The following is a 15,256-nucleotide window of genomic DNA, read 5'->3' as shown; positions in this document are numbered from 1 at the left end:
CTATAGCATCTTCTGCTGTACAGATAATTTTTGAAAGAGTGGGTATATTAGCACATGTTTGGGTTTTTATATAACTTGCAAATATATTCCCTAGTAAGAAGATACATACATTCATCCCCCAGCGGAAATTCCTAGTTTGAGATTAAACAACAACAACAACAACAACAACAAAACAGTCTCACAGAAGTGTCTGCTGGTTGCTTTTTGAGGCTTCTAGAAATAGTGAATCATTATGTTTAATGTTTCATCAAAAGATCTCACTGTATTCTTTCAAATGGTCGTTTGGAACAGTTAAGTGCATGTCTCTGTGGCAATTAAATTGTCCTATCGATTTTCTCTCCTCTTTTCAAGTGCGTAGTATTAGCTATGGATACCTGACTACAAGTCTTTGAAAAATTGTTCCACGAAAGGGGAATTGTGTTTGATATGTTCGTTTGGGAGAAATGTGTTCTCTGGTCTTCTGTGAGGGACCATTCTCCTGTTGAATCGCAGCTGGTTTTGGCAAAGCTCGCTGTACAGTATTTCTCTCCTCACTGTGTCGTCTCTGCTCCTGTTATTCCAGAGTAGTTTCCTTGCTCCCCTCTGGAGCTGTTTCTACTCCGGATTTCCTATTCTGTGTGTTACCCATTCGCCTGTGCAGAGATGAGGGTAGACTCAGTAACAAGCAATCCATGCCATGTTGCTACTGGTTTGTTTTCTTCCATCACATGAGTAAATGAAACTCTTAGTACAAACCCGAGTCTGCACATTCTCCCTTGTTAGTTCTTGTATCCTTGGATGTAAGACAAAATACTTATAATGATGGAAGCAGAGTAACAAGAAAATAATAGAAAAACTTCAAACCACCCATAGCTTCCTTCAGTTTACAAAGAATTGCACTGAGAATATTGGTATTTGGAAGAAAGCCATTCCTCTGTCACCCTCACGGAGATGGTGAGCTGCTTTTCTAAATGTTCTCACTACCCTGCACCTGAATATTTTGCCTTCTGAGCAAGTGCAGCACACAGAAGGGGAAGGGGTTGAGGAAGTTGGGAGTCCTTGGTCTGCTTACTGGGCCTTCCCTTCCTCCAGGCCCCCTGCCTTTTTGCATTATTATTTTTTTTTTCCATTCTTCCGATCTTTTTCCTACCTGCCTCCCTCTCAAATCAAGCTATGTTCTTTCCTGCCGCTTTAAATAAAGTCTCGGCTTCCATGTAAAGAGGTCATTTCTCTGTCACGAGAGTATTTTAACACAAAAGGAGTGGGACCTTGGCTTTGATAGGGTGAGTGCTAGTCCAGGGCATTTTCGGGAAACTGCGTGGAAGCCACAGAGCTTTACTGGCTGGGATGAAAGACAAAAATCCCTCCTGCTTCCACTACCAGGTCTCCTTCTGGCTTCCAGGGAAACTTCAAAGGTTACTGTTTTTTCTTTTTCAAAAGAGAAAAACGTGCACGACATGGGTATGAACCTGCAGAGGTATTAACCACTATATTCACCCCCCTCCCTGAACATTTAATTAGAACTCTTCACAAATAACTAGTGAAATACATTGAAGCCTTAAATTCGCATCTGTGTAGCATCCGCCTAGCTGTTTACTGACTGGGATGGCCCAGGTCTGTCTGCCTCATCCCCCTAGATGTGCAAGAAATTGACTTAATTACCATTGATTCTTTGTCTCCAAGGACAGAGAATTCAGACCAGAGCTTAAGTGTATTAGGTGTTAGAAAAGCACAGTTGCTGCATTTCCAATTTGGCTAATAAATTGGCTTTAGAGAAAAGTGTCTTCCCATGACATTTGGGAGTAAAGCTTGCAATTTGCTGCAGTTGGACAAGGTTGAGGTCTCGCTTTTGTTAAATTTTTGTCTCGTGGCATATGAATAAGTAACACTTAAGAGCAAGGGAATCCACCTCCCCCCATCTTAGAAAGTTCTTAGAGGACTTGGAAAGTACACATTGTAAAATACAGCTTGGAGATGAGAGAAATAAGTGAGCCTCAAGTCTAAAAACTGAGTAGATTATGCAGTTACTTTAGTGTCTCTTTTGAAAATTCTAATCAAGTGGATGACTTTTTCACTTAATATTAAGGTAGCAGAGAGAATGTGACGTGAGTGATATTTCAAGGCGAAAAATACTTAATGATTACAAATGCATAGCCGGAAATAGAGTTTACACAACCCTAACCACACAGATTAATCAAACTGACCTTCTCTAATAGTAATCTACAAAGGTACTGTCAGGAGCGCTCTCAAAATTTCTAGTAAAACAGATTTTTTTTCTTACTTGTACTAAGTGGAAATGAGTCTGTTCCCATAGAACATTTTAGGTCCTCTTAACTCTGAAATACCCATTTACTTCAGGAATGGAGACTCTTCCTCCCGCCCACATTCTTTACCTAGTGCCAGCGAGACTTCACAGCAACCTCAGATCCTGAATACTCTAGCCGTGAAACGTAGAGCTGGGGTTGAAGACAAACCACTTCAAAGGAGGGTAGGGCTTAAACTGTGGTTCTTCACTACCAGCTGAGCTATCGAAGGGCACATGGATAAAGCAGACGTGGTATATGTGTATAGACATATACAGCATATTACACAGCCATCAAAAAGATTGAACTCTTGCCATTTGCAGTGACATGGATGGAACTAGAGGGTATTATGCTGAATGAAATAAGTCAGTCAGAGAAAGACAAGAACCCTATGATTTCAGTCATGTGGCATTTAAGAGACAAAACTGTTCAGCACAGGGGAAGGGAAGGGAAAATAAAGCCGGACAAAAATAGGGAGACAAACCATGAGAGACTCAACTCTAGGGAACAAACTGAGGGTTGCTGGAGGGGAGTTCGGTGAGGGGATGGGGTAACTGGGTGCTGGGCATTATGGAGGGCACTTGATGCAATGAGCACTGGGTGTTTTGTGCAACTGATGAACCTCTAAATTCTACCCCTGAAACCAGTAGTACACTATATGTTAACTAACTAGACTTCAAAAAAAATTATTTTTAAAGAGGATAGGGTTTGGGTTTGGTGTTCGCTGAAGAGTATGAGACAACCCGACCAGGATTTTCCCAGGAAAGGGAGAAAGAGTGAAAGGAGGATTTTTCCCTGCGGACTCACTTGTGATCTTTATGTGGCTTTTGTAGTGGATCTGTTGAGCCTGTCGGCGGCATGCGAAGCCTTGGACCAGCACAACCTCAAGCAAAATGACCAGCCCATGGACATTCTGCAGGTCATTAATTGTCTGACCACTATTTATGATCGCCTGGAGCAAGAACACAACAATCTGGTCAATGTCCCTCTCTGCGTGGATATGTGCCTCAATTGGCTGCTGAATGTTTATGACACGTACGTATGACCAGCTCTTTATGGACTCTGCCACGGTACGCTTAGTTTCCAGAGTGGTGCGGATGTAATTAGCATCACAACAGGGGCCCCAGTGTAGAAATACTGTCCTCAGGATGGAAGGTGCCCAGTGCTGTCCCTGTGATAAATCATTTGCGTATTCACCGAAGCCGAAAAATACTTGGATCAACTAGGAGGTAAGAGCTGGACTGTAGATTGCTCTCAGAAAACAAACAAAACCCTGAGATCATCATTTTTCATGCTCATGTTTCAAATAGTAGAATGAGTCAGTGTGTAGCCTTTTCTTGCCTGTGTAATTTGCATTCCTCCATCCACTTTTGGGGGCGGCTCCCATTGGTGGCAGAAATGGATGTGCTCCTGGAGATGCTGGCACACCTGTCACCAGATCTGAAAAGCGTTCGTTCGCTGACACTCAGGAGCTTTTTTTGCCGAGAATGATGAATTGATAAGCCACACAAAATGAGAACAAGCCCTTTCTGGAGCCAACTTGGCTTCTCAAACCGAGGAAGGTTCAGAGCATTCACCTCCCTCCCTCACTCTCTCGGACTATGCTCTTTTACTTCTCTTGAATTGCACACAGGAGGTATCCCCAGTTCTTAGTTTTGTCTTGAGCTTACTGAATGAAGGCCGTTGAGGAAGGTAGCAGACATAATTGGTCTTAATTTTGACTAATTCTTCTTACACCTCAAAATGATGACATGCCTCATTTCATGTGCTAGCAAGAACATACCCCATGTGGGAATCTGGGAAGCTTTTCTGAGAGGAGTTGCATTTCAGCTCTTTTGCCTTTGTTGGAGATTTCTGCCACCTCTGTGATTAAAATGTATGTTTTCTTCTTTGGTATTTTGATAAGGTAGTCCTTTTTGAATTCCAAGACCACCTGGCTGTTTAATTCTGGTAATTATTTACCAGACCCTTGAACTTAACTGGGTTTTCATTGTGGATTACCCTTAACATTTGCTCTGATAAGGGTTTGTACTCAGGTGTTCCTTCACATACGTTTTGGCGCTGTGCTCTTTGTAGAAGATGTCTGAATGGATTCTGAGTATATAGAGCTTCCCTTCTACCTGCCTGGCAATTATTTGGGGGCAATTTTAACTCCTTGAAGACCTGTGTCATACTTCAGGAAGTTTACTTGTTAAACTTTGATTTGCCATTCTTAAAGAGGTGAAAAGATAAGGAAATCTTCCAATGATCGTAATGTTGTTAGGGCGTTAGATCCTGTTTGACTAAGGGATTTAGTAAATTGTACCAGTTAAAAGTTGAGCATATTGTTCACCCAAAGTAAACCCAGTGGGGATGTATTCCTTGCAGTTTTGAAGTGCTAAATGGGAGAATTATTATATAATATCTTTGGCTCTTTAAGCACCATGTAAGGTTCACTTTATTTCTCTAACAAAGTAAAAGCTGCAAATCACTGAAAATCATTTTCTACAAAATGGAACATTCTTTCATATTCGTGTTTCATTCCCCCTCCTCCATGGATAAAATGAACCATTTATAACTTTGTCATGAGGAATGCTTTATTTTAGCTTTATATGAAAAGTGAAAGTGTAAACATATTTAAAACACCGGTACAGCAGTAGATTGTTTTTAAAATTGCTCTTCAAGATCATATATTTGAATGTTCTTTAATACAGGATATCTTAACATTTTTTAAGATAAATGTGTGTATTTTATATTATGTGTCATGTGGCCTCAGGTGAGTGATTGTCTTCTCAGTCAGGGGCAGTCTGAGGACACTCTCAGAGTGCTGGGTTTTTCTTGGTGGGGGGGGCATCAGTAAGCACAGTAGGCAATTTGTTGAGGAACCAAAGTAACTTTACCAATTTAAACACCCAGGTGGCTCTCCATTGAACAGAAGGATATTTTTTATTCTTTTTATGTAGAGCTACTGTTAGAATTCAAGTAAGGGCTTTTAAGAACGGAAAACTTGGTAGAAGTTCCTTGGTCAGAGAGGTCACGTTTGCGTCACATTCGAGACTGTGAGCCAGATAGAGGGAGGCAGATAACAAAGAAAGTATATAATGAACGGACAGGTTCTTCACAGATCTTAATAAGGCATTGGTTTCATACAACAGTGGTCAGTAGAGTTCCTGTATCCAAGGGTTTATTTGTTTGTTTGTTTTTATTAAGAAGTGTTTACCATCGGTAGTAATTGTTTCCTGGTTTGATTATTCGAAATAGGGGACGAACGGGGAGGATCCGGGTCCTGTCTTTTAAAACTGGCATCATTTCTCTGTGCAAAGCCCATTTGGAAGACAAGTACAGATGTAAGTCTCATGTATTAACTTTATCTTCTTTTATTAACATTGGCTGATTTACCCCAGTTGTAGATGGGGAGTGCCTCGTGTTCTGTGGTGATAGCGGGTCCCTCTTGTAAGATACAGAACTGCTTTTAGAGTGTCCTCAAACTTGGTTTGTGCCGCTGCCTGTCAGACATGAAGTGGGAGGTATTTAAATAGAGAATGAGGATTAACTTCTCCAGTCCAAGTATGATTTTACATTACATTGACTGTGTCTGAATAAAACACATGTTTCTAGAGGATAAAGTCTGATTTCCTAACCCCTTTGTAGAAGTCAGAAAAATAAATGTGAGGGTTTAATCCGTGTGCTTGCTTAGTTTTTGGATTCTTATTTAAAGAGTACTATCTGGCATTCGTGTTCCAGAAACATTGTTTATTTTATAATCATCTTAGCGCACATTGTACAGTTCTGTGACGTGACTAACATTTTATTACTTAAGACACAGAGAGCTTGCCATTTCTTTCAGGGTAAATATCACCTCATAGAATTTCCTTTTGGTTAGCTCTTGGGTTCTTAAATGCTTAAAATGCGTGAATCCGAATGAAAAGCAAATGCTAGAGGAGCAGTGGTTGCGCCGAAGACTAAGCGATTCGTTCCTGTTGTGAAGGACTGTACTTGTTTTTCCCCTTTAAAGGTTTGTAAGAAGTCTTGATGGTAGGAATATTAAGCAAACCTCGGCTATCATGTCCTATCTCTTTTCCCTTAAGGCCTAGCCACACAGGGATGAGATGTGCCGAGCTTAAGGATGGGCAGGAGATAAAAGAGATTGAATTTCTCCAAAGCCCCTCTGTGTCCTACTGCTCATTTCCCCCCAGGAGTAAGTCTCAAAATACACAGGCCCTTTTAGCTCTCACTTTTATGTCGTTTCCACTTGAGTTTTTTAATCCTCGGATCCAAAGAAAAAGAACTGAACGGCTTTCGTTAACCATTTAAAAAGGTGTTTTGCGTAAAGTAGAATATTTCTGTGGGTTTTTCTTCTTTAAATAGTGGAATTATTTACAAGTTAGTTTGTAATCTAACCTTATCAATGGTATGGTACCAGCCCATCGTAATAACCAAAGGGAGCTTTGAGCCTGTGTTTCGAATAACTCAAGAGCAAACGTGTTTTGAGGTTGGTGAAACAAAAATATGAACTTCAGATTGGGATAGGAAAAGATAATTCATAATTTTGAAAGAAAAATCTGTGCGTGTGTATCAAAGAGATGGTAAAATGCTGTGCATGCTGTCTCGCTTTTGTGATTGACATCTTAGATACCTGCGTAAAACAGTTCAGTTACTTAGAGTTTCAGATGTGCTTATGAAAAGGAAATACTTCCTTGAATTTACTTTTGTTGGCAACTTTTTGAATTTAAGGTATGATTGAAATGATTTTATTTCTTTTTTTTTTTAAAGACTTTATTTATTTACTTGACAAAGATCACAAGTAGGCAGAGAGGCAGAGAAAGCGAGAGATAGAGAGAGGGAAGCAGGCTCACCGCTGAGCAGAAAGCCCGATGCGGGGCTCGATACCAGGACCCTGAGATCATGACCTGAGCCGAAGGCAGATGCTTAACCCACTGAGCCACCCAGGCGCCCCGAAATGATTTTATTTCTGAGAAGAAGACATAACATGTCAAGTGCTGGGTATTCATTTATTCTGTGACACTTCTCGTACACAGCTGAGCAGATACGGTCCCTGCCCTTGTGGCGGATATCATTCTTCAGCCCCAAAGACAGACGTGTATTAGACCATTGTATAAAGTGATAGGAACTAATTTATGAACATATACAGGATCCTGTGGGAACACATGCAAGAAGCTCTGATCTTAGGACTTCATAAGGAAGTTCCAGTTTGGGTCTATTTTGAATCTCTGATGTCCAAAGAGGATGGTGCTTTGAACCAGTTACATGGTTCTTACTGCTAAAATATTTATTTTATGATAATGGTTACATCCTATATATAAAACCTTTCCCAAAGGATGACATTTTGGTTTAGGAAAATTCAGGTGTCACGACTATATATAAACTCACGTTTCTTGCAGGGCTATAGTTTATTTAAAAGCTGTCACCCTTTATATATACACACGGTGATGATTAACTTGATCCATAAAAATAGTAAATGTGCCGATGAGCACATTGAATTAGAAAGAACCCCCTCTCTGTGGGAATGTTGGCTGCTCTCAGTAAGTAAGTGCTTGGAATTGAGGTAGGTGGTAGGTTTTGCTGTCATCGACATGGTGCTGCTTTTTGATTGTCGAAATGCCCTTCTTCCTTTTGTAGACCTTTTCAAGCAAGTGGCAAGTTCAACAGGATTTTGTGACCAACGCAGGCTGGGCCTCCTCCTGCATGACTCGATCCAGATCCCAAGGCAGTTGGGTGAAGTCGCGTCCTTCGGGGGCAGTAACATTGAGCCGAGCGTCAGGAGCTGCTTCCAGTTTGTGAGTTACTCATCTTCTTAATAACATGTTTCTTCTTTTGTGTTGTAGAAATTAATGAGAAAATAAGAACCTACACCTTGAGTTTCTCACATTAGCTCCAGTGCAGGCAGGTGGGTAGGCGATTGGTGCTTGAAACTTCTGGAGGCAGTGGCTTCTGGACTCTGGGTTTTGGGAGAGAGGACAGTACGGAGAGAGGAAAAGAATTGTCTGTCTGCACCAGGGACCATGGCTAGTTAGTTGCCGGGAGGGAAGGGCATCTGCAGTCGTTCAGCAAAGAAGGAAATACAACTCCAGCCACAGAAATCCATTGTAGATCAGAAACTCACTACTGTGGGGCGTCTGGGTAGGTCAGAGGGTGAAACCGTCTGCCTTCGGCTCGGGCCATGATCCCAGGGTCCTGGGATCGAGCCCCGCATCGGGCTCTTTGCTCAGCGGGGAGCCTGCTTCCCCCTCCCTCTCTCTCTCTCTGCCTGCCTCTCTGCCTACTTGTGATCACAGTCTGTCAAATAAATAAATAAAATCTTAAAAAAAAAAAAAGAAAAAAGAAACTAACTTTTGTAGGTGAGTCTTTTAATGTCTTAGCCTTTATCCCTGTATTCCTTTTTTAAAAAGATTTTATTTATTTATTTACTTATTTGAGAAAGAGAAATAGCAAGAGCAGAGGGAGGGGCAGGCAGAGGGAGAGAGAGAAGCAGACTCCCTGCTGAGCAGAGAGCCTGATGCTGGGCTCGATCCCCGGACCCTGGGATCATGACCCCAGCCGAAGGCAGACGCTTACCTGCTTCAGCCATCAAGGCTCCGGTGACCATCACTTTTTGAAGTTGTCCTTTTGCATCTTAGCATTCCTCTATAATCTGAAGGCCTGATTGGTGTCTCTACATGGAAGGAGATCAGTTTGTTGTGCTGGTGTCCATCCGTAGCCCAACACACGGCTTGTCCATTCTCTTCTCCCATCCCGTGGCCTCTGCCATACCACAGTCAGTGCCCCCGGAGACCGTGTCTTCCCGCACTCCATTGAGAGACAGGTTGCCTTTTCCCCTTGTTTGCCGAGGCACGTGATGTTGTAGTGAACATCTTCACCCATTTAGCAACATGTTTTCCTTGATTGAAGTTTTCCCTTAGGATAAATTCTCCGGAATGAGATTACCAGCCTGAAAAGAGTTTTTATGGCTTTTGATTACATACTGCTGGATGGCTTGTTGTCAAAACTTGTTGCTCTTTGTAATAGCACCAGGCCCTGAAAGATTGAGATATTTGCAGTATCCCATTATTCACAGCGATCTTTTGAAGTTTGAGTATTTTTTTGTTGTTGTTTTTAAGTTTGGTTTTCAGTGCTAAGCACTGTTTTCTTCTATGGAGTTTCTCAATCCATTGTAATCCCGTGAACTGTAGAACTAGCTGTAGAGATAAGCAGATAACCGGTTTAGGCTGACTATCTATAGGCCACAGACTAGGGTAAAACCACAGGCCTAGGAGGAAGAATGTTGTGAATATTTACATGTTTTAAGCCATTTCAGCATTCATTTAAAAGTCAATGAAGCACCCCAAGGAAATGTCCACATAATAAGCTCCCTTATTTAGCGTTGGACATATTGTTAGGATTGTTGTGCCAAGTTATGGCACAGTAGCTATAAATATAAAAAAGACGTGGAGAAATAAATGCATTTCTTCACCTCATGCTCAGAGTTCCCAAAATGTAAACAGGTTATCAGTACCTCTACATTTTTTTTTTTTGCACTCTGTTCCAGAATGGAGATACAAGTAACTTTCATAAAATGATTACTAACGACCACAAATAATCCAGATTCATTTTCTTAAATCCAGTTGGAAAGCAACTATAATGTCCTGAGTTGTTTTTCCGAAGTAATTGTTTTCTCTGTAATCAAATTTCAGTTACTCTTTAAATTCTAGTTCTGAAGAACACACATGTGTTGTTATAAATGCATAGGCACACAGCGGTTTGGGTACTGTGGCTTAGGTTGAGAGCAAAGGACAGAGTGCAGGTCTGCTGACAGCGACAGCCGTGGACGACCCCTGGAGCCCTTGTTTCATGTCCCACAGTACTGCCTGTGGCTGCGGCTGCCACCACCCTCACTGCAGGCTCTTTTTTAAGATTTATTTGTTTTTGTGAAGGGGGTGGGGGAGGGGCAGAGAGAGAATCTCAAGCAGACACTGTGCTGTGCTCTGGGCCCGAACCCTACAAGGGGGTGGAGGAGCTTGATCTCACAACCCCAAGTTCAGGACCTGAGCTGAAACCAAGTGTCGGACTCTGAACTGACTGAGCCACCCAGGCGCCCCTGGCTCTTTGTGTTCGTTGAAATAGACAATATACTTGACATATTACATGGTGTAAATGTAAGGTATACTAAGCGTTGACTTGATACGTTAATATATGGTAATGTGATTGCCATTGCAGTGATAGCGTTTCTATCACATCCTACAGTTCTCATTTCTTTCGTAGAGATTTAGTAAGATATCGTCTCTCTCTCAAGTGGGAGTCAGGACAAGGGGTCACCGAACAGAAGCTCTGCCTTCCGAAATGCTGTGCTCTTGTCTGCCTGTACTTCCGTGTGCCGCATCCTTTGGCTGGATGCCCCTGTTCTTCCCTGACCACATGTCTCTATCTTAGTAATAGCAACACTGTCTTCTTAGTGTCGAAGCTTGGAACTCAGTCTGTCTTCGCATATGTAGTGAATGTGTCCTGGCTAGCCAGTCTCCAAGCTCTTGGAAGTGTCTTCTGTGAGCCGAGGGGGGGATATCTGTCAAGAGATAAACAGGGGTAACAGGTGGATGTTATTTTCTTACGGTTTTCCTACTGTATTTTCTGAATTTTCTTCTTTGAACATTCAGAATTAGAAAAAAATAAAGTGCTAACTTTTTTTGTTTTTAAGAGAAAGAAACCTCTTCTGTCTGATCTCCTTCCTTGCCACTTTCAGTATTCTCTACACCCTGACCTTGTCATTGCTCTTACTGCTCTCATACCGGTTTTAAAGAAACGGATTCGCTGTATGGTATCTTGTGTAGCAATCCGGTTCTTCCCGTGGCCCACTGCATAAATCCTAATTTTTCTGATTCTCAGGCCTTTCCTAATCTGCTTCCATAACCACCCACCACTGGCTTTTACCACCACGAAATGGGTTTCTCCCTACCCTTTGTACCTACTATGCTTACAAATAATATCATTACCGTTGCTACTGATAATCATACCAGACCGTTGTTCACGTGAATTCTGTCCTTGAATCTCACCAATCCTTTCAGGAGAATGGAATGGGCAAGCTGTGGGGGTTGTGTTTTTCTTATTATTGAAATGGATGAATAAGGGGCGCCTGGGTGGCTCAGTGGGTTAAAGCCTTTGCTTTCAGCTCAGGTCATGATCCCAGGGTGGTGGGATTGAGCCCCACATCGGGCTCTCTGCTCAGCAGGGAGCCTGCTTCCTCCTCTCTCTCTGCTTGTCTCTCTGCCTACTTGTGATTTCTGTCAAATAAATAAAATCTTTTCAAAAAATGGATGAATAATTTATTTCTGCCCCTCAAGGCCCTCAGCTGACAGAAGACTTCAATTCCTAGTCTGCTGTCCCCAAACCCCCACTCACCAGCTCAGTCCCCAGTACGCACATTTTGATTCTGCTGTCCATTCTTCTGAGGTAACAGGCCTTTGTTCTGGGTCCCTGCTGGAATACAAGATGCCCTAAAAAAATGAGAACATAGGGGACTTAGGGGTAAGAGGAATGGTCATCTTAAGAACTTGAGTATTGGCAGTTAGATGTTTCTAGTAGGATGTCGGGAACATTCTGTGTGTACAGAGCCAGGCAAGGTTTATGTTACTTCGGTTTGGGAAGCCTCTCAACTTGCTCTAGTCATTTGCAGTCAGGTTCACCAGATTCATCTTGTTCACCTCACAGTCGCTGTCCTGGCCGTGGCGCACTCTCCCTCAGCCAGGTGCTCTGGCCAGCCACCTCCCGTTTCCCTATGTACTGGGAATGAAAATGTGCTGTTTGCTGCAGCGAAAGATAACACGAGTGAAAATGCCCTTTGTCCTTTATCTGAAGTGTAAAGACCGTGGGACTGGAGGCCAGGCTGGCAGGGCTGTGCTCAAAGACCTCTCTTTCTAACCCTCAGGAAGCAGGAGGGAGGTCCTTGTTTTCTCCTACGAATGGGCTCCTTGTATCGTAGAAAGAGAAGTTGACTTCAGAAGAAAACTTAACTTCTTTCGGGTTGGTACAGTTAGAAGGGCGTCACTTCTGATTCAGACCAGAGCCAAGAAGTGGCCAGGAGAGAGGGCTGCTTTCATGTGCAGCGCTCACTGGGTGATCTTGTAAACCTTTTGCTTAGCTCAGGTCTGGATCTCTCCATTCTGGACACGGATGCCCAGCAGTATGAACACACTTTAGTACTGCTGCACTGGCTACTTAAAAATGGGTAAGATAGTAAATTTTAGGGTATGTGTATTTAACTACAATAAAAGAAGTTGTGGAAGAAACCCCAAAATAGCTCTAAATCAGAGAGTAAGGGGAATCACCATAACGTGCAAGTACAATGCTTTGCCTTTATTTAAAAATCAGTATCAGTCTTTCCAGGAATTACCCAGTAAGCCAGGACCCGAAGTCATATCTGTGGCTATCAAAAAGGAAAATTCTCCATAAAGGTATGGATTTGACAGTGGTGTCTTCATTGAGAGTAAATGAGGCAACAGGATAATGTTTCTGCTTTAGAAGCTTACTGTGGTCAACACAGGTAGTGGGAAACTGACTCTTTTTGGGTAGTAAAAGTGATGTTTTGGAACTTGTTTCTTTTTTTTTTTTAAGATTTTAGTTATTCATTTGACAGAGAGAGAGAACACAAGCAGGGGCAGCGGTAGGCAGAGGGAAAGGGAGACACAGGCTCCCGCCGGCGGGATCCCAGGACCTGGGGATCATGACCTGAGCTAAAGGCAGACGCTTAACCAATTGAGCCACCCAGGTTCCCGAAACTAGTTTGTTTCAATTAAGGTATCATCAGGTTGCTCTTTATTTCATAATCCTCGGAAACAACTCCGCTGTCACAGTGGATTGATTCTTGTGACCTGAGTAAGGCCCGGCATGCCCTGGCAGTGAGTCACAAACCTTGGAGACTGACCACATCTCTGCTTTTTCTAATGAGAAAGCTGAAGCCCAGAGAGGGGAGGACTTACTGCATTCTGCATACCGCAATTATATCATGTCAGATCTAGACAGAAGGCCCAAGCTCCCTGTGTTCCAAGCCAGCATTTCCTTCTGCTAAGCCATCTGAGTGGAAATAGATGGCTTTAACTGGTTCAAATACCAGACTGAACGAAGAGCTAAGAAACATCCCATATATGAGTTTTTGGTTATAATAGGATGACATGGATAAATGAACACCCTTATCACTACGGCAGTGCATGTATATGTGCACGCGCACACACCCCACACATGCCCGTGAACTTTATTTAAGAGATTCCGTTCCCAGTGGCAGGTGGCTAAGTCTTCCTGCAAATGAAACCAATTAATACTGCCTTTTAAGTGGAAAACTTCAGACCTTTAAGTGACTCCACAAAAGAGTCGTGTATCTGTAAATTGGTATTGGGCAGCGGCCTGAGAATTACCCCCATCCCGCCTGGGAGTTTGTAGTGTTTTCTTCTGTAAACATTTTAAGGACTTATTGCTGAGATGCATTTGAGTATGCCAACTTTATATTCAGGATGCTTCACCTACAAGAGCTTGGGCACTAGACTCTGTTTATTTTACATCTGTTTCCTGCCTCCTGCTGTATTCATGCATTCAAAATGAGTAAGTTGCTTTTTCATCTGTCTTGTGAATTTTTATATTCATATGACAAAAATGAGTATCATCAATGTACAGTTGCTGTAATAGAGAATGATACAGAAATGAGAATAAATTACAACTTCAACTGTTGGGAGCAAGTCCCCCGCCCCCGCCCCGGCCCATGAAAATAATCATTCCAGAATACCTAGAGTAGTAGTGAGTGGCAGAGTAGTTAAGTGCATAGGCCCTGAAGCCAGCTCCCTTGGTTAAAATCCCAGCTCTGCTGTCATTTTTAACCTTGCTGGCCCCTGTGCTCGGGGGGTGCTTGGGGGGCTCAGTGAGCCTGTAGAGGGGGAGCGCTCAGAGTTGCAGCAGGCACACGGGAGGTACTTAGTAACTGTTAGCTTCTGGTGATGTAAAGTGTGTTGAAACACGAGCCTATCCTACCAAGATTAAGAATTCCTTTTATCTGTAACCGAGCATCTGCGGATTCGATTTTAGAGGCTCTCGACATACTGTTTTCTCTCTGAGTGTGAAAATACCGTGCCAGGACACTTCTGAATCCATTTGACAGCATTCCTCATGCCAATTGATCACATTTTATATTATCCATCCTTAAAATAACTCCTAAAAATTCTATTTTGCTTAGGTTGCCTTTAGCTTTTTGTTCAGTAATCGAAATATGGGCCCTTGGGTTCCACAGACGTTCTTTCCACATCCCTTTGGGTGGTAAATGTTGAACTCATGTTCTCTTGAGCTCCTGATGGATACTGACAAATAATTACAGTATTTGTAAGTTGCTGCTATTTGGTATTCGTAAATAGAGGTAGTTTGACCACACTCCTATGGGGCCTGCTTATGGACAGAATTCCTGTAGCTTTTCACGAAGGCTCTTTTATTAGAGTATTACCAGTATTGTCTTGAGTTGACTTCTCAATTGCTGGGTTTTTTAAATTATCAGCTGTGGTGGGTTTAGCTTCATAGTTACCCGTTACATTTGTTGTGGTTTGTGTGGTTAACTTCTCAATGTGGGGTGATGGTCATTTTCTTCAGTATTTTGAGGGTAGGTTCGTGTTGTAGTTGAAACCTGGTTCATGCATATGCTTAAACTGCTAAAGAAGATAATTGGTGTCCTTTTCTTTGCTCGACATTCTTTTTTTGAGAAAGATTTTATTCGGGCGCCTGGGTGGCTCAGTGGGTTAAGCCGCTGCCTTCGGCTCAGGTCATGATCTCAGGGTCCTGGGATCGAGTCCTACATCGGGCTCTCTGCTCAGCAGGGAGCCTGCTTCTTCCTCTCTCTCTGCCTGCCTCTCTGCCTGCTTGTGATCTCTCTCTGTCAAATAAATAAGTAAATAAATAAAGAAAGATTTGATTCATTTATTTGAGACAGACATAGAGCACCAGCAGGGGTGGGGGCAGAGGGAGAGGGAGAAGCA

General features: G+C 42.5%; 1 protein-coding gene across 12 annotated transcripts in view; it reads left to right on the top strand.

The window, feature by feature from the left end:
• DMD (dystrophin) overlaps positions 1-15,256 on the top strand; it is a 2,248,143-nt gene that overhangs the window by 2,146,258 nt on the left and 86,629 nt on the right. For all 12 annotated transcript variants that reach the window (XM_059157899.1, XM_059157902.1, XM_059157904.1 and 9 more), the window contains 3 exons: positions 3,116-3,317; positions 5,523-5,608; positions 7,902-8,059. In XM_059157899.1, coding sequence (XP_059013882.1) covers positions 3,116-3,317; positions 5,523-5,608; positions 7,902-8,059 — 446 coding nt within the window. The remainder of the gene's footprint in view (positions 1-3,115; positions 3,318-5,522; positions 5,609-7,901; positions 8,060-15,256) is intronic.

This window comes from Mustela lutreola, chromosome X, assembly GCF_030435805.1.
Source record: "Mustela lutreola isolate mMusLut2 chromosome X, mMusLut2.pri, whole genome shotgun sequence".
NCBI lineage: Eukaryota > Metazoa > Chordata > Mammalia > Carnivora > Mustelidae > Mustela > Mustela lutreola.
This window is presented reverse-complemented; position numbering and strand designations above follow the sequence as displayed.